General features: G+C 39.7%; 1 protein-coding gene and 1 pseudogene across 3 annotated transcripts in view; one reads left to right on the top strand and one right to left on the bottom strand.

Annotated features, from left to right (window-relative positions):
- Positions 1–19,641, top strand: part of BIRC6 (baculoviral IAP repeat containing 6) — a 234,697-nt gene that overhangs the window by 22,083 nt on the left and 192,973 nt on the right. For both annotated transcript variants that reach the window (XM_080814319.1, XM_080814318.1), the window contains exons 2-3: positions 8,835–9,016; positions 11,287–11,424. In XM_080814319.1, coding sequence (XP_080670445.1) covers positions 8,835–9,016; positions 11,287–11,424 — 320 coding nt within the window. The remainder of the gene's footprint in view (positions 1–8,834; positions 9,017–11,286; positions 11,425–19,641) is intronic.
- Positions 14,788–15,769, bottom strand: LOC308349290 (glyceraldehyde-3-phosphate dehydrogenase-like; annotated as a pseudogene). The gene has a single exon. The product of its transcript is annotated as a glyceraldehyde-3-phosphate dehydrogenase-like (transcript).

The following is a 19,641-nucleotide window of genomic DNA, read 5'->3' as shown; positions in this document are numbered from 1 at the left end:
TTTCCTAGGTTTTTTGTTTGTTTGTTTGTTTGTTTGTTTGTTTTTTTTAAAATAGAACGCTTAGATTATTGATTTGAGACCTTCTTCCCCACCCCAGTATAAGAATTTAGTTCCTACATAATTCATTCTAAGCAGTGCTTTATTTGCATTTGACACATTGATATATTTTCATTTTCATCCCAATTAAAAATATTTTCTGAATTATCTGAAACTTGTTTATTGACATGTGGATTATTTAGAAGTATGTTGTTTATTTTCCAGGTATTTCCTCTTATATTTCTGTTATTGATTTCTACTTAAATACATTATGGTCAGAGAACATACTCCTAATTTCACTTATTATATATTTGTTAAGGTCTGTTTTATGACCCAGGATATGGTCTGTCTTGGTGAATGTTCTATGTATACTTGAAAAGAATGTGTATTCTACTTTTGATAGGTGGAGTATTCTAAAAATCTTATTCATTGATGGTGGTGTTCAGTTTCTCTATATTGCTGGTGGTTTTTTATCTACTGTTCTATTAGAGGGGAGTGTTGAAGTCTCCAGCTGTAATTTGGATGCCTTTTTTTTCTCAGTTCCATTAATTTTTGCTGTATGTGATTTTTTTTTTTTTTTAAGAGTGGGGAGGGGCAAAGGGAGAGGAAGAAACAGAGTCTTAAGTAGGCTTCACCATGTGGGGCTTGATCTCAGGATCCTAAGATCATGACCTGAGCCGAAATCAGAGGGCTTACCCAACCGAGTCATCTAGGTTGCCAGCTGTGTGTGTTTTGAAGTTCTGTTAGGTGTATATGTATTTAGGATTGCTTTTTCTTCTTTGTGAATTGGTCCTTTTATCATGTAATGACCTCATTTATCTCTGGTTATTTTCTTTGCTCTGATCTTTGTCTAATATAAATATAGCTACTTCATCTTTTCTTTGATTAATGTTTGCCTGAAATATCTTTTTTCCCTTTCATTTTTATACTTTCATTTATTTGTATTTTAAATTTTTATTTTTATTTTTAATAAAATTTTTAAAAGTTTATTTATTTATTTATTTGACAGAGAAAAGAGAGAGACAGCAAGAGAGGAAACACAAGCAGGGGGAGTGGGAGAGGGAGAAGCAGGCTTCCTCCTGAGCAGCAAGCCCAGTGCGGGACTCAATCCCAGGACCCTGGAACCATGACCTGAGCTGGCAGCAGACACTTACCGACTGAGCTACCCAGATGCCCCTATTTTTATTTTTAAAATATTTCATTTATTTATTTTAGAGCGCTCATGCGCCTGTGGGGTAAGAGCTGGGGGAGACGCAGAGGGAGAGGGAGAGAGAATCTGAAGCAGACTCCACACTCAGTGCGAAGCCCTTCATGGGGTTCAATCCCACCACCGTGAGATCATGACCTGAGCGGAAACCAAGAGTCAGATGCTTAACTAACTGGGCCTCTGATTTCTCTGTGTGTGTGTGTGTGGCTTGAACTCACAACCCTGAGATCATGACCCCAGCTGAAATCAAAAGTTGGTCGCTGAGCCACCAGGTGCCCTGTGTTTTTTGTATTTTTAAGTAATCTCTGCACCGGAGGTGGTGCTTGAACTTAAAATCCCGAGATCAAGAGTGACACTACCAAGTGAGCCAGCCAGGTGCTCCTTACCTTTATTCTCTTAGAAAGGTAAAAGTTTCTTATAGATATCATAGAATTGGATTGTATATGTGTTTTTCAATTCATTGTGACAATTGGTATTTTAATTGGCATATATATATATGGCTGTTTATATTTAATATAATTGATATTTTAAATTAAATATTCTATTGTATTAATTACTCCCTCCCTTTTCCTTTATTTCTTTTTTTTTTTTTTGGTTGTTTGATTTTTTTTAAGATTTTATTTATTTATTTGACAGAGAGAGAGCACAAGCAGGGGGAAAAGCACAGGGAGAGGGAGAAGCAGGCTCTTCACTGAGCAGGGACCCTGATGAGGGGCTTGATCCCAGGACCCTCGGATCATGACCTGAGCTGAAGGCAGATGCTTGAATGAGCCATCCAGGCGCCCCTGATTTTTTTCTTTTTTTTTTTTAAATAGAGTCTTCCCAGTGTGCATGGGCTTGAACTCACAAGCCTTTGATAAAGAGTCACGTGCTCCTCTGACTGAGCCCCCCCCCCCAGGTGTCCCTCATTTGATATTTTTAATTATTTTAACTTTTTATTTTTATTTTATTTTTTTAAAAGATTTTATTTATTTATTTGATAGAAATCACAAGTAGGCAGAGAGGCAGGCAGAGAGAGAGGGGGAAGCAGGCTCCCTGCTGAGCAGAGAGCCCGATGTGGGGCTCGATCTCAGGACCCTGGGATCATGACCTGAGCCGAAGGCAGAGGCTTTAACGCACTGAACCACCCAGGCGCCTCAACTTTTTATTTTTTTACTGTAATTATGTGTATATGTTTTTTGTAGTTACTTGAGGGATTGCAATATATATACTTTTCACAGTGTATTTAGAATTAGTACTTTACCACTTTAAATGGAATGTAGGAACCTTTTTACTATATTGTGCTCTCCCCTCTTTTAAAAGTTAGTTTACTTGTATATTACATCTACATACATTAGAAACCTTCTCAGACAATGTAATAAGTTTTGCTTTCAGTTGTCAAATATATTTTAAAAGAACTGAGGCTAAAAATCATTGGTTATATTTACTATATCTGTTGGTCTTCCCTCATTTCTCATACTCTTAAATTTTCTGAAATGATTTCTCTTATATTTGATGAACTTCTTTTGCAGTTCTTTTTGATTAGCTTTGCTGGCAAAATTTCTCTCTAGTATTCCTTCATCCAAGAATGTATTTCACCTTCATTTCTGATGGATATTTTTGTTTGCAAAATTCTTGTTCTCTAGTACTTAAAAAAATGGTCTACTTCCTAATGAACCCTATGGTTTTTAATGATAAATGTTTTTATTGTATTATTATTTCCATGTAAGTAATGTGTCCTTTTTGTCTGTTTGCTTTCAAGATTTTTGTTAGTTTTGAGAAACTTACTGTGTCTGGCTGTGAATTTTAACCTGTTTTGTGAAGTTTTCCCTTCTGGGAAAGAATATCTGCACTAATGCAGGTTTTTAGTGTCAATAAGGGGTCTGCAGGGGCGCCTGGGTGGCTCAGTGGGTAAAGCCTCTGTCTTCAGCTCAGGTCATGATCTCAGGGTCCTGGGATCGAGCCCCGCATCGGGCTCTCTGCTCAGCAGGGAGCCTGCTTCTGCCGCCACCCCCCGCCTGCCTCTCTGCCTTCTTGTGATCTCTGTCTGTCAAATAAATAAATAAAATCTTAAAAAAAAAAAAAAGGAGTCTGCAAACCCTTGTAGCTCTCAGGCTGTCTCCTAATTTTATAAATAAAGTGTTACTGGCGCACATCCACAACCATTTATTTACATGTTGGCTATGGCTGCCTTTGTGCTACAGTGGCAGAGGTGAGTAATAGTGAGAGAGGCTATTTATCTTGTGAACCCTAAAATATTTACTCTCTGACCCTTTTCACAAGTTTGCTGATTTCTGTTGTAGATGGAGGAATTTGAGTTTTTCCTCTATTAAAATTTCCTGCTCAATTTTTTAAAACTTTATCCATGTAGGTTTAAAAGTCACTTCACAAATAACTTAAAAAAAAAAAAAGGATTTATTATTTTAGAGAGAAAGAGAGTGAGAGAGGGCACACAGAAGTAGGGGTAGGGGCAGATAGAGAGAGAAAATTTCGAGAAGCCTCCCCACTGAGCACAGAGCCTGACATGGGGCTTAAATTGTGGCCTGAGCCAGTATCAAGAGTAGGCTGCTTAACTGAGCCACCCAGGCATCCCTTACAGATTACTTCTTCACAGAATTCTAAAAAGGTGCAGTATGTGGTACAGGATATGTGCCATGGGTTTTTCCTTCTATTTAAAAGCCAAAAATAACTTTTTAGCCAACTCTTCTTGGAAAACATAACAAACATTGGTTAAGCATAGCTTATCTTTCTTTGAGAAATTTATTTTCAGATATTTTAAACTCATAAGGCAAATGAAATAATAAATGGTTCATGCCAAAATGGGATTTAAGTTTTTTAAAGGTGGTCTTGGGAGATATAATTTAAGTATAGGTTGTAAGTTTATCAGTATTATTGGTAACATTAAAATATATCGAGTGTTTAATAGTAATGCCACTAAAATCATGAATCAGAGCATCATGAATAAAAGTATAACTCATAATATTTTACAAGACTTTGAAAACATGTTTTCTGAGTGACACAGTCAAGCTCTATTATAGGTCTCTTCATCTCTTTTATTCTTTCTGTACTTAAAATGGCTATTCTTATGACTAAAAATAAATGTTGAATTTACCTGATTGTGAAACCTGTGTTTTTTGTTTTGTTTTGTTTGTTTGTTTATTTTGGCTGTACAAACACTAAGTTGTGGGTCAGACTTAAACACCCATGGATTTTGTTTTTAACTGACATTAGAGGATTTCTGTCTTGTCTTGTTGCTTCCTAGGTAAGAGAAGACTTGCTCAAACATGTAAGAAGTTGAAAAGTTCCAAAAATATTCTTTGTTCATTGCAAGATACTTTTCTTGCACAGAAATCTAGGCTTTTTTCTCAAGATTTCATTTATTTATTTATTTAACATTTTATTTATTTATTTGGCAGGGAGAGAAAGAGAGCACAAGTAGGTGGAGCAGCTGGCAGAGGGAGAGGGAGAAGCAGGCCCCCCGGCAGAGCAAGGAGCCTGACATGGGGCTTGATCCCAGGACCCTGGGATCACGACCTAAGCCGAAGGCAGTTCCTTAGCCAACTGAGCCACCCAGGCGCCCTTAAGATTTTTTTTTTTTAATTTTGTTTATTTATTTGACAGAGAGAGATCACAGGTAGGCAGAGAGGCAGGCAGAAAGAGAGGAAGGGAAGCAGGCTCCCTGCTGAGCAGAGAGCCCAATGTGGGACTTGATCCCAGGACCCTGAGATCATGACCTGAGCCGAAGGCAGAGGCGTAACCCACTGAGCCACCCAGGTGCCAAGATTTTATTTATTTATTTATTTATTTATTTTTTTAAAGATTTTATTTATTTATTTGTCAGAGAGAGAGAGAGAGAGAGAGTGCGAGCACAGGCAGACAGAGTGGCAGAGGGAGAAGCAGGCTCCCTGCAGAGCAAGGAGCCCGATGTGGGACTCGATCCCAGGACGCCGGGATCATGACCTGAGCCGAAGGCAGCCGCTTAACCAACTGAGCCACCCAGGCGTCCCCCAAGATTTTATTTTGAATAATCTCTCTACTCAATATGGGGCTCAGACTCACAGCCCTTGATCGAGTTGCATGCTGTACTGACTGAGCCAGCCAGGTGCTCCATCTAGGACTTTTCTAGGGACAGATGAGTAAAGCTCATCTTGAGCATGTTGTCAGGGTATATTAACCAAGCTCTCCTCTCAAAAATAAAGTCTTCAGCCTGAGTAAAAAAAATTGAGAGAAAGTGTCTGTAGTGGGTTTAGTAATCTTACCTCAAAATTCATGTCTATGTGAAACTTCAGACTGTGCCAGAACGTCCTTCAGAGGGATATGGCTGATAATACCCTCCTTTCTACTTCCTGTGCAGTACAGCCCTCTGCTTATGGATGACCTTCCCTAAGTTCAAAAACTGGGAACGAACTCATCCTAATGAACATAGTCTTAATGCATGCTGGTATACTGGCCTGAAGAAACTGCCAACAAGACTCCTTGATCAGTGTGCATTACTTTGAGTGCTAGTATTGTGTAGTGTATAAGAAGTTGTAGAAACAGGGGTGCCTGGGTGGCTCAGTGGGTTGAAGCCTCTGCCTTCGGCTCAGGTCATGATCTCAGGGTCCTGGGATCGAGCCCCGCATCGGGCTCTCTGCTCGGCGGGGAGCCTGCTTCCCCCTCTCTCTCTCTGCCTGCCTCTGCCTACTTGTGATCTCCGTCTGTCAAATAAATAAATAAAATCTTAAAAAAAAAAAAAAAAGTTGTAAAAACAGTGCTGACTTTCTTTCAGTCAGGATCTGTTGAGGAATCTATTATAACTCTATTATAATTTCAATAATGCATTATTTAAATGCACATACCTAAAACAGTAAAGCAGAATTTGCACTTTGTTTTTCAAAATTTTATAGTTAATGGGGGGGGCAGGGCATATATTGGAATTCTAAGTGCCTTCTACTCAGTTTTGCTGGAAGCCTAAAAAGGTTCTAAAAAAGTAATAATTTTTCCCCCCCTAAGATTTATTTGTTTGAGAGAGAGAGAGAGATCTCACTTGAACGTGAGTTGGGGAGGGACATTGGGAGAGGGAGAGTCTCAAGCAGACTCCCGGCTGAGCTTTTAGCAGGATGTGGGACTCTATCTCATGTCCCCAAGATCATGACCTGAGCTGAAAGCAAGAGTCAGTTGCTCAGCCAATTGAGATACCCAGCCTCCTCATAAAGAATAGTCCTTAAAAATATTTACAGTTAATGAGTTTTGGAGTTTTGAAACAATTTGTGCAAGTTCATATACAATTTTACTGAGTTTCTATAATTTGTCTTTCTTGTGGTTTTACCTAGATATTAGAAGTGCTAGGTAAATATGCCTGTTATTGTGTTACAGAGATTATTTTCCTATATGCTAACATGTATTTCAAACTTTGAATTCTGAGACTGAACTATAGATTATTTTGTTTTATGTAGATAATGAATTTGTTCCAGTCAGTTTTGTAATGCCTCCAAGCTGTCTGTTAGCGTTCAAAAGAACTATAATAATCTGAGATTAAGAATACCACCCCAGTATTCATTGATTATAACATGTTTTATAGTTGGCCTAGGATTGAAAACCAGGACTCTGATTTATTTCCATTTTTCTACTTTTGTATAATTAGGTAGTAGCAGAGCTAGTTACTGGGATGTTCTGTAAAGTTGTGTTGGGAGTTGAGAATCAGGTGGACCGGCAAGAGGATTCCTTGCCCACAGGGGTTTATCTTTTCTAATAGAATAAAATTTCACAATTGATCATTCTTTCAAGTCTTCTTACAGAGACTCTATTTGTGGCAGAAACACTTAACATTAATCTCCTTATAAGTCTGTAAATTTAAGTATATAAACTGGTGTTATCTTTAAAAATTTTTTTTCTTGGTATTTAAAGCCTCTTGCCTGTTATTGTTTTTTATAAGACTTCTGAAATTCCACTCTAACTTATTCTGAGAAATTTTATGGTTCATGTATTCACTGACTTTTTGCGTTAAAATACTCTTACATGGGACGCCTGGGCGTCTGCCTTCAGCTCAGGTCCTGATCTCGTGGCCTGGGATTGAGTCCTGCATCGGTCTCCCTGCTCAGTGGGGAGTCTGCTTCTCCCTCTCTGTCTGCTGTTCCCTCTGCTTGTTCTCTCTCTCAATCTCTCTCAAATAAATAAACAAAATCTTAAAAAAAAAATACTCTTTTGATACTGACTCAGCAGAAACCTTAGGGTAAGTTGATCATTAGTGGTAGTTGACTGTGTTTTCTCAGTGGGGATTGAACTAGAGGCTTTACTGTTTCTCTTAACCTAGGTTATAAACATTTTTCAAAATTTTATCTCAGTTATAAAAGCCCTGAGAAACATTTTTGGTAATTATAGAAACGGGCCATACTGACTTTATGCTTATTGAATTTGGAAAAAAATGACAAATATTGAATATTTAAAACTTTTGTTCTGAATATTTTAATTCTGAAATAATAGAACAAAGAACTTCCCTGTACCCTTTACCTAGTTCTGTCAGTTTTAATTTGAAATACCTTTACCACATTTGCTTGTCATTCACACACATATATACACATTTTATTTCTTTTGCTCTATTGAGAATGGGTTGCATTCTTTGCCCCTTTACCCTTTACTATTTCTGTTTCTTTTCCTTTTTTTTTTTAAAAAAAGATTTATTTATTTATTTATTTGACAGACAGAGATCACAAGCAGGTAGAGAGAGAGGAGGAAGCAGGCTCACCGCTGAGCAGAGAGCCCGATGTGGGGCTCGATCCCAGGACCCTGGGATCATGACCCGAGCTGAAGGCAGAGGCTTCAACCCACTGAGCCACCCAGGCGCCCCTTTCTGTTTCTTTTTTTATGTTTATTTCTATTTTTTTAAAGTTTTGTGTATTTAAGTAAACTCTACACGTAACATGGGGCTCAAACTCAAGACCTCGAGATCAAGAGTCCCATGATTCTCCAACTGAGCCAGCCAGGCGCCCTGTTTATTTCTAAGAACGATCATATTCTCTCTCTTTCTCTCTCCTTTTATTTTATTTTATTTTATTTTATATATTTATTTGACAGACAGAGATCCCAAGTAGGCAGAGAGGCAGGCAGAGAGAGAGAGGAGGAAGCAGGCTCCCCGCGGAGCAGAAAGTCTGGAGGGGCTTGATCCCAGGACCCCGGGATCACGACCTGAGCCAAAAGCAGAACTTAACCCACTGAGCCACCCAGGCCCTCCCCCCCTTTTTCAATTTACTTATTTGAGAGAAAGAGAGCAGAGGAGGCACAGTGGGAGAATCCTGAAGCAGACTCCCTGCTGAGCATGGAGCCTGACACGGGCTTGATCCCAGGACCCCAAGATCATGATCGTGCTGAAACCAGGGGTTGGGCACTCATCTAACTGAGCCACCCAGGCGCCCCTATATTCTCTTTTATAATAACTCTGGAGTTGTTAAGTTCTGACAGTTTCACAGTGATACTTTATAATACATATTAGAAGTTTATCAGTTGTTTTAATAATGTCTTTTAGAGCAGTGTTTTCCAGTGCAAGATTAAATACTGTATTTAGTTTCCATATAAACATTTATTTTTAATGGACTATTTTTAAATCTTAAGTGTTGAATTTTTGTTCTTTTAACAGCTAAACCAGGTGGACAGGTGAAATGTCAGTATATATCTGCGGTGGATAAAGTTATATTTGTGGATGATTTTGCAGTAGGGTGTAGGAAGGACCTTAACGGAATCTTGTTGTTAGACACTGCTCTGCAAACTCCAGTTTCAAAGCAGGATGATGTGGTTCAGCTTGAATTACCTGTTACAGAGGTAAGTTGAAATAAATCAGTGTACTTTCCCACTTAATGTAATTTCAGACCTATTAGCTATTAAATTAAGTTGTTCTTTGAGGACATTGTATATGTACCCCTGTTTTTTTTTATATGTGCCCCTATAAAAACAGAGAATTGACTTACTGATCACATTTGTTTAATTCCTCTTTGTAATTAATTGATGCTTATCAGAGTGGTATTTTAAGTGTGAACCATGCAGGTGAAACTACCAGAGACACCAGAATACAGTGGCTTAAACAGTATAGTTTTTTCAGTAACAGTACAGGGCTAAGCGTAGAGGTAACTGCTTACCTCAACACTTAGCTTCCATCTCTTGAATTCATGACAGCTGTTCCGAGTCTCATTAGTATTTCCCAGTCATAGTGAAAGGGAAAGCAAAAGTCCAGGGAAGCACACTGGTATGACCCCTCCCCCCTTTTTCTATTGTCTTCTCTCCCCCCTCCTTCCTTTTTGCTTTCCTTCTCTCCTTCATTCTTTCTTGCTTTCTTTCCCAAACTCTTTCATACACACCCTTTTCATGTTCATCCCATTGGCCAGAATTCAGTCACATGGTCACATCAAGCTGAGAAGACCTGGAAAGAGGTAGTTCTTCTTTTTTAAACATTAGATGGAAGGGAAGAATGAATATTAGTGAACAGCCAGTAATCTTTGCTTATATGTGTCATACCTTTTAATAATCCCAGTTTAAAATTTTAGTCATACATATGTTTCTGTAGTGTTACATATTCATTACTTAATTTGTAGGTGCACCCTAATTTAAAGTCTTTACCTGTACATTGATGTTCATGTGGTGTAATTTGAAAGTACGTTTTTCAAAGTTACTGGATTTTAAATCATCTTAAATAAAATATAAAAGATTTTAATGCTGTGTTTCCTAATAAAGTGAGATACCATTTTTGTCTTCATACCAAGTTGTTAATTATGAATTGTTTTGCATTTGGTGGTATGATTAGTTGATAAAAAACAGTATAGCATATTTCCCATTTTTAGGGCATGAAAATTGTCAGTTGGTAAACAGGAAGTGCAATATAAATGTTTTTATTCTCTTTTTGGAAGACTATTTTAGAAAAAGGATACCAACATGTATCCACTTAGCTTTTACATTTAGTGTCCTAATATAGTTGTCTGTTAGGTTATTATTGAAAGTATGTTGCTGAAAATTTGAGTTCTGAAAAGAGAGTAGTCCTCTTTTTGTCATTTGGATCTGGGGTCATGTCTAAAATATTTGTATAGAGAATTAATTAGTTTTAGTTGTATTGGACATTTTTTCCTCCTAATTTGAGGAATTTATACTAGCTGATAACTTAATAAGGCTGATATCCTAATAAAGGATATATATATGTACGTGTGTGTCTGTGTGTGTATACACATATATATTTCATCACAGAATATGTCATGCAAGATGGTATCAAACTGTTCAGGTTTTACAAAGACCTGTAGAGAATTACAATAAAATATTGGAATATTTATGATGAAATAGACCCTCAAATCAGTATTTTTCATACTGTGCTGTCTGAAGGGTTAGGTATTTACCTGGCTTCTATCTCCTCCTCTACCTTGTTGGCCATTAACATCCGATGCTGATTTTCTATGTACCTAAATAATCACAACTCTTGTTTGCATAGTATTGTTTGTAGACCTTCCACCATCCCAGATACCATTTACTACAGCCCATTAGTTTGTCACTGTCTTCAATTAAGTATGGAGTCCTGGGTTTGGTTGGATCAGTGTGGATGTATTCTTTTCCATATGTCAACCATGTATTTCTGTTTTAAGGTAGTTCTTTTTGAATATGTGGGTAAAAATACAGAGGGCTTTTTTATATTACCTGTTGACTTAGTGAATGTTCTCTCTTACGGTTTTGTATAGTTTGAGTGTTTAAAACTTATTGAAGGATTTTACATTTATCTCTTTAAAATTTTACCTTTAATTTTTGTTCGTGGTGTCAGCTTATCTAGTTTTTTTTTTTTTTTTTAATCTTGCTTTGGTTTATAATAGCTTCCATGTATTTAAACTTTACTCTGTGGTGTTACGCCACATATATCGCTTTATCTCATGTAATTTTATAACAGCCCTTCAAATCAGTATATGATTATATGTGATTTAGTTTGTTTAAAAAAAGTAAAAGTAGTAAACTTTAGTTATAGTGCCTGTCAGTATCATAACAAATTAAAGTATTTGAATAAGGATCTGAATGTAACATTTTTTTGTTGTGTTTAATTTTCTGTGATCATCTTTTTTATTTAGGCACAACAGCTCTTATCAGCATGTTTAGAAAAGGTAGATATTTCTAGTACGGAGGGTTATGATTTGTTCATCACACAGCTCAAAGATGGTTTAAAAAATACATCCCATGAGACTGCAGCCAACCACAAAGTTGCTAAGGTAAGAAGTTTAAAAAAAAAATTACCTTCTTTCGATTATAAGAGAAAGAACACCTCCATACTTTCACTTTCTCTGTCTTTCCCCCACTCTCCACCTACCCTTGGAAATAATCCAGTTCTAGATTTTTCTCTCTTCCAGAGAACAAAATGTGTTTATGAGTCCCCTAAAAGTTGAAACTATTTTTACTGAAGTCTAAATTCAGTTTGTGGGAACTATTTCGCTTACTTTGTTCCTAAAGCTTCTGTGCTTGGTAGCTCTATATTGGTTGAAATGCTGATGAAAGAGAATTTCTTGATAGGTGATGAGCTTCAGTGAGAAATGGAATACGTCTTTGGAAATGGGGCCATTTGGGCTTTCGTTGACATTTTTTGTTAGGCATGACTAGGATGTTTGTGTGAGATGGTGCTTTGAATTAAATCCTTGGATATGTTTTACTGATTTTTCTTCCTTTTCTAAGTTATAAGTGTAATACATAAGAAATTTCTGTACCAAAGGGTGTAAGGTAGAAGGTAAAAACCATTTTCTTAAAAATAATTTTTGCAAAAAAAATAAATAATAAAAATAATTTTTGCATTTTTAAGTATCTCTTTTCTTAAGTACAATTGTAACTGTACTAAAATGCGATGTACTGTCATCAGTTCTGGCTGCTATTAACAGAATACCACTGACTGGGTAGTTTACATATAATAGAAATTTATTACTGTTCACAGTTCTGAAGGCAGGGAAGTCTGAGATCAGGGTGCCAGCATGGCTGCCTTCTAGTAAAATCCTTCGTACTTGCTTCCTCACTGTGTCCTGAAATGATGGAAAGGTCTCAGGGGATCATTCTGGAGCCTCTTTTATAAAGGCATTCTTTCCATTCAGAGGGCTTTATTCTCCTGACTTAAGTACCTCCCAAAAGCCCTACTTACTAATACCGTCACCTTTGGGGGTTAAGATTTCAACAGATGAATTTGGGGATGAGGGGACACACACATTCAGACTATAACTTACACCTTGCTTTTTTTTCGCTTAAGCATGTATCTTTGAGTATCTTCCATATTACTCCTCAGATCAGCTGCATCCTTCCTAATACTGAATTTTTTAATATAGATTTACCATGATATTAACTTTTATTCCATTGACGGAACATTTTATATAGTAAAACAGAAACCATACTGCAACAAAAAGAATTTACCGTAAGGAATTGATTTTAACATGTGTTTGAGAACTGAAGAAGTGGAAAGGAAGCCTTGAGGAAGCACACAGAGAGTAATGCTGGGAAGCAGCTGTCACCTAGGTCTGAAGGAAAGAGCTTAGGGTGGTCAGCACCTACAAACTGAAGAATAGGCTCTGTGGGTTTGGGATCCAGGCTTCTCAGGAGGAGCCGCTGTCCAGATGGTACCTCAGGAGCTTAGGGAGCAGAGCTTGAGGAGCTGAGACATGGATCTCTGAAGAGAGTGCTGTTTGGCTGGTGTTATCACCTCTGAGGAGCTCTGTGAGACAGGTTCTGGGAATGCTAAGTAAACAAAACGCAGGAGACTAGAAGAACAAAATGCCGGAGACTAGCTGCCACCAGGCCCTGTGCTGACTCAGCATCAACAGCTGTGACAAGTCATAGCCGGGGGAAGTCTTTTCCGCCCTCATGATGCTTTCCAGTTTCCATCCTGTGTTCCTTTTGTGAGAAGCTGACAGCCAGGAAACTGGCTGGGAAAGAAGAAATGCAGTTTGCAGAGTCCCAGCCTTAAGATGATAGGGAAGAGAAATAAAGGGTCAGTTTGAAACTGAGAGATAATAGTTTCATAATTGTCACAGTGTACCCTTTTGCTACTCAGCATCTCCATACATACTTTCTGTGCATATTTGAACTTTTAATACAACAAAAATACTATGTTTTTACTTTTTACAAATGAAGATTCCTTCTCTCTATGCCCAGAGATGAGAGACACAAAGTTCTAATAGATAATTTACCTGTCCCTAGGTGGTACTAACTACTAGAATTTAGTTATTTTTAGGTCTCAACTGTTTAGGTAATAGAACTGTGCTACCTAAAGACTAACTACATCCAAAATTCTTGCATAAAATAAGTCTATATGTCTGTCTGCATCTGTGTGTCTGGTTCTGAATCTATATTCATCCATTATGTGTACTAAGAAGGGAAGAGAATATTCATAGCCACTATATCCCTCAGTTCTTTAATGGTCAAAAGGATATACTTGCTAGTTACAGCCTCCCTCTAGTCCCTATTTTGTATTTGTCTGCAGCACTTTGCTTTCAGATGTCTTTGCATGGTGGAGTGACCCACCCAAGTCTTCACTTCTGCAGGATTTAAATTCTCAGTGGTGCTGTTTTAGTTTTTGTAATCACCTATGCACTTTTACTATTGGATATGAAAGGACTTAGAGGCACGCTAAAGAATCCCTTGGTTGTTTTTTTCTTTCTTTTTAATATTTTATTTATTTGAGAGAGAGAGAAAATGCGTGCAAACAGGGAGGAGGGCAGAACGAGAGGGAGAAGCAGACTTCCCACTGAAATGGGAGCCCATTGTGGGACTTGATCCCAGGACCCCAAGATCATGACCTGAGCCGAAGGCAGATGCTTAACTGACTGAGCCACCCAGGCGCCCACCTTGGTTTCTAATTAAGTTCTCCTTGCCCCTGTTAGTGTCAGTCCATTTTCCCCTTGTCAGTTTTAATCATACCAAGCAGCGGAATAGCCACCTTTTTGCATGATGATTCAGTGACAGGAGGAACCCAATATTGCTGGGTAGCAGTCTCAACACATAATTCAATGGAATCATTGTACTCCTCGTGGAATGCTCCTCCCTTGGCATGTAGGACCGTTAAAACTTAAAGCTTGAAAAAAATCTTTGAATGGGGTATTAAGTGTAATAGCGACCCTATTGGGAGAAATTGTTAGGTGTTTTTTGTTGTGGTTTTGTTTTGTTTTGAGTCTAAACATATTCATCACCCTGTAAGGTAGAACCTCTCTTCCAGTTAGTACTGACAGTGAGACTTCGGTAGGGCACTACACTTTTTTTTTGTCAGGCCAGCTCCTAGGATAACATGGTAAGACCAGTCAGTTTCATGGGCAAGTGCCCATTGCTTTGTTTTTCTTGCTGGTTTTGTTTAGTTTTGTTTTTTGCTTTGAAGTGTTTTCTTTTCTTTTTTTTTTTTTTGGCTGGATACAGTATACTTTATTGATGGTACATGACAAGGTAGGGCTCCCCAAGCCCGTCCCCTTCTTCAGGGGGTCTGGGATGGAAACAGTCGAGGTTGGGAGATTCTCAGTGTTTTGGGGGATAAGTTGAGGCAGGAATTCCCCAGCAGCTGAGGGCCTCTTTCTTCCTCTTGCCCTGGCTGGGGCTGGTGGTCCAGGGAGCTCTTATTCCTTGGAGGCTATGTGGCCATAATGTCCACCACCCAGTTGCTGTAGCCAAATTCATTGTCATACCAGGAAATGAGCTTGCCAGTGGTCATTGAGAGCAATGCCAGCCCTGGCATCAAAGGTAGGAGAGTGGGTGTCACTGTTAAAGTCGCAGGAGACAACCTGATCCTCAGTGTACCTCAGGATGCCCTTGAGGGGGCCCTCTCATGCCTACTTCACCACCTTCTTGATGTCATCATATTTGGCAGCTTTCTCCACGCAGCAGGTCAGATCCACGACAAACACGTTGGGGGTGGGGACGCGGAAGGCCATGCTGGGGAGTTTCCTGTTCAGCTCAGGATGACCTTGCCTACAGCCTTGGCCACACCAGTGGAAGCAGGTATGAAGTTCTGGGCAGCTCCTCGTCCATCACGCCACAGCTTCCCAGAGGGGCCATCCATAGTCTTCTGGGTGGCAGTGATGGCATGGATGGTGGTCATGAGACTCTCCTCAATGCCGAAGTTGTCATGGATGACCTTGGCCAGTGGAGCCAAGCAGTTGGTGGTACAGGAGGCATTGCTGACAGTCTTGAGGGAGTTGTCGTATTTCTCATGGTTCACACCCATCATGAACATGGGGGCATCAGCAGAAGGAGCAGAGATGATGATCATCTTGGCCCCACCCTTCAGGTGAATGTGGTGAAGACCCCAGTGGACTCCACAACATACTCAGCACCAGGATCGCCCCATTTGATGTTGGTGGGATCTCGCTCCTGGAAGATGGAGATGGACTTCCTATTGGTGACAAGCTTCCTATTCTTAGCCCTGACTGCACCGTGGAATTTGCCATGGGTAGAATCATACTGGAACATGTAGACCATGTAGTTGAGATCAATGAAAGGGTCATTGATGGCGACAACATCCACTTTGCCAGAGTTAAAAGCAGCCCTGGTGACCAGGCGCCCAGTACAGCCAAATCCGTTCACTCCGACCTTCACCATCCTGTCTCAGGCACGTGGCTGGCACTGCATCTGAAGATGCGGCTGTCTGTCGAACGGGGAAGAGCAGAGAGCCTGAAGTGTTTTCTTGATCAGAAGCAAAGTTGTGTGGAATACCATGAGAGTGCATAAGCCATTCTCTTAGTCCACAGGCAGTAGTTTAATAGAATGGCAGAAGCATTGTAGGAAGAACGAGTAAATGCATATTCAGAACATTTATTTATTATAGTGAATACAAGTTGATGCCCAATCCATGGCTGAAGGAATCCAATATAATCACTTACAATCAGATAGCAGGCTGTTCCCCCTGGAAAATGGTGTGACATTGGTGGCTCAGCTTTGGTATCTGCTATTGGTAGATTAGGCAGTCAGTAATACTGTAGCCTGGTTAGTCTTGGTGCTGGGATGTTTGTGTTGTTGGACCTGTACATATCTCCATCTCTGTTGCCATGGGGCACTTTGCATACAGGTCCATTGAGCAAAGCATTGGGAGTGGCTATGGAGAGAGGGTAAGTGACATTCATACAGTGTGTGTAATTTGCCCATTTCCTCGGAAGCAGATGTCTTTGAATTGGCATTTGTGTACCTCAGAAATATTTTCCCAGTCTGTTTATTTTGAGAGGTCTGTTCTTAGACCTTTACCCTTGACTGCAGTCCTGATCTTTCCAAATGCCTGACCATCCAGCCAAAACATTAGCTACTATCTGTTGATCAGTGAGGATCTTCACTGATGGGCAGTTCTCAATCTCAGACAAAGAGCTCTCAGACAAAGAGCACCGCCTCATATACTGGTCGAAGTTCTGCCTGCTAAGATTTACCTTCACCACTGTCCTAATTGGGGCTCTGATGTTGCAGCCATCTCTTTAGGGTGGTACCAGCCAAATATGCAGAACCATCTGTGCATCAGAGAGCCAAGAGTTTTCTTCCACAAGTACCTTGTATGGAGTTCTCTGTGAAGCCATCAGTGTAGAATGAGAAGGAGGGATTAAAACAAGAGTAGGTATTATAGAAGGCTGAGTTACTTGTTTATTCAGCTTGTCCAAAACTGGCCTGTTGGACTTTCTCAAGATTGATCTCTTATAAACCACTCAGTGAAAAGAGACTTGTCTTTTGTTCCTAGTATTATGGTTTGGTATGTCATGTCACATCTGGTTTATGATGGACAGCTCTGATCACACAAGCTTTTTTTTTTAAAGATTGATTTATTTGAGGAAGAGAGAGTGAGTGCTCACGCACATGTGTGAGCTGGAGTAGAGGCAAAGGGAGAATCTCCCGCAGTCCCCAGTGAGTGCAGAGCCTCAGGCGGAACTTGATCTCATGAACCTGAGATCAAGACCTGAGTTGAAATCAAGAGTCAGACACTTAACTGACTGAGCCCCCCAGTTGCCTCTGATCACATAGATCATGGGTTGGTATTAATTTCTGTCAGGGACTGAGAAGCCAGAAACTTTCTGAAAAGAACAGTTACATTTATAGGGAATGGTGTGGCTTTACCCTAGCATTGTGCCAGTGATTGTCCTAATTCAGCTTGCCAGACAGGCCTTTCAGGATCTTTACTTGCCGTACACACTTCTAGTGTCAGTGAATATGTCAGTGGTAAAATTGAACATCTTGCGTGCAGCCAGGACCTGCTGCAGAGCTTCTTGGTCTGTGCCTGTATTTTTAGATAATTGAGTTAGGGTAGCGCGTTGAAATATGCCGAGAGCGGGTTCAGAATCCAGTTAGGCCCACCAAGCATTATGCCTCTTTTTCACTGTTTGCTTTTGTAAGTTGTAGCAACTTGTCTTTCACGTTGGAGGAAATATTCTGCCATGTTCAGACCACTGGACTTCCAGGAGCTTCACAATGGTTGTAAGACTCTTGAGTTTTTTGGGCATTATTATCCTCTCTGGCTTGCATATGTCTTACTAAGGCATGTGACTTCCTAGCTACTTACTCCTTATCTGACCTGTCAGTGTGACGTTAGAGTGTGTTACAGCATGATGCAGTAGGCCGGTGTGGTGGTCTGCAGGATGTTAAGTTGATCAAGATTTCCACGGACTACATATGGTAGAGAACATGAGCAACAGTCCCAGGGTAGGACCGAAGATTGATTGTTACTGCCAGATAAAAGCAGTCTGCTTTTGGATGGTTCTTAAAAATTAGTATAGAGAAAAGAAGTATTTCAGAGAACTGTAACTGCCTACCAGATATCAAGGATTTGTTGATTTGCTTTAGTAAAGATACCCCATCTGGAATAACAGCTGCAGTTAACGTCTCCTGATGGTTTAGAGTCCACAGTTTTTCTCTCAGACCCATTTACATTTTGCATAGGCCAAACAGGCCAGTTAAACAAAGGTGACATAGTCTGAATTCCCCTGTATTTTTCGGGTCTCTTACAGTGGCGTTAATCTCAGAAATTTCCTCAGGAATGTGGTATTGCTCTGGTTTAGTAGATTTGTAGAGAATGGAAGTTCAAGGGGCTTCCACTTGGCCTTTCTTCCTTTCATAGTTCTTAGAGAGGGCTAGAGAAACATTGTGGAAATTTTTCTGGTTGCCTGTTTTATATCTTGTCCAGTTATGCTTTTGGGAACTGGACAAATAACTGCAAGATATATACGGGGATCCCCAGAGCTCACGGAGATAACTTTGGGCCAAAACTCCATTAACCATCCGACCATCATAAGTTCCTAATTGCACTGGTGGACCACAGTGATGTTTTACATCAGTTCAGTGCTACTTCTTTGTAAAGCCTGAAAGCTCACACTATTTTCTGTTTCCCAGTCGACATGACTGTAGTGCACGTCTGCAGGTACCTTTGTGGAACGTTTGGAGTACGATTTACAGTGTATGCTGGGCATTACTGCAGTGCCCTTTCTCGAGGGGTTTCAGGCAGGGAGCTCTGGATCTATGAATGGATTAGTTCTAGGAACAAAATAAGAGGCTTTCATTTTCTTTGTCACTCTTTCTTTCTTTCTAGCAATTCAAGTCCTGTTTCTGTCTAAAAGTTTTTCTAGTTTTATAGATAAGTTATAATTTAGTAGGCTGCCTAGAGTGTACTAGACAGAGTGGAAACCATAGGTGAGCAAGGAAGGATATAGAAATGAAATTATTTTATAGACTTGTTTCTCCAGAAGGATAATACTTAGCATCTTTGCTTTCTTTTAAAATAATTTTAATGTTAAGTAATTATAATTAATATTTGTTGAATGCTTACTATATTAAACATTGTACCAGTTCTCACTTGAATTTTCATAAGAACATTGTGTGAGTAGGGGGGCTCCCGGGTTGCTCAGTGGGTTATGCCTCTGTCTTTGACTCGGGTCATGGTCTCAGGGTCCTGGGATCGAGCCCCATACTGGGCTCTCTACTCAGCAGGGAGCCTGCTTCCTTCTCTCTCTCTGCCTGCCTCTCTGCCTACTTGTGATCTCTGTCAAATAAATAAAATCTTTAAAAAAAACCCAAAACATTGTGTGAGTAGGTATTTATTTTTCCCCCCTCTCTCTCTTTTTTTAAAAAGATCTTATTTATTTATTTGAGTGGGAGAGAAAGCATGACAGTGGGGGAGGGTCAGAGGGAGAAGGAGATTCCCCATTGAGCAGTGAGCCCTATGAGGAGATGATGTGGAACTCCATCCTGGGTCTCCAGGATCATGACCTGAGCTGAAGTCTGTTACTTAACCAACTGAGCCACCCAGGCACCCCGTTTTCCCTCATATTACAGAAGCTGGAGACTGAAATTAATTTGACCTGGGTCACATAGTTGATGGTGAAGATGATCTTGGAATCCAAGTCTGTGTGACTACAAGATCTGTGCTTTTCGTTACTCTGTGTATAGTGACCACAATAAATACACAAGCATCTGCTAAACTGAAGTAAATCCTCATACAGCTATGC

This window comes from Martes martes, assembly GCF_963455335.1.
Source record: "Martes martes genome assembly, chromosome: 9".
In the NCBI taxonomy this organism is placed as follows: Eukaryota; Metazoa; Chordata; class Mammalia; order Carnivora; family Mustelidae; genus Martes; species Martes martes.
The sequence above is the reverse complement of the archived record's forward strand: the minus strand, read 5'-3'. Positions and strand labels throughout refer to the sequence as shown.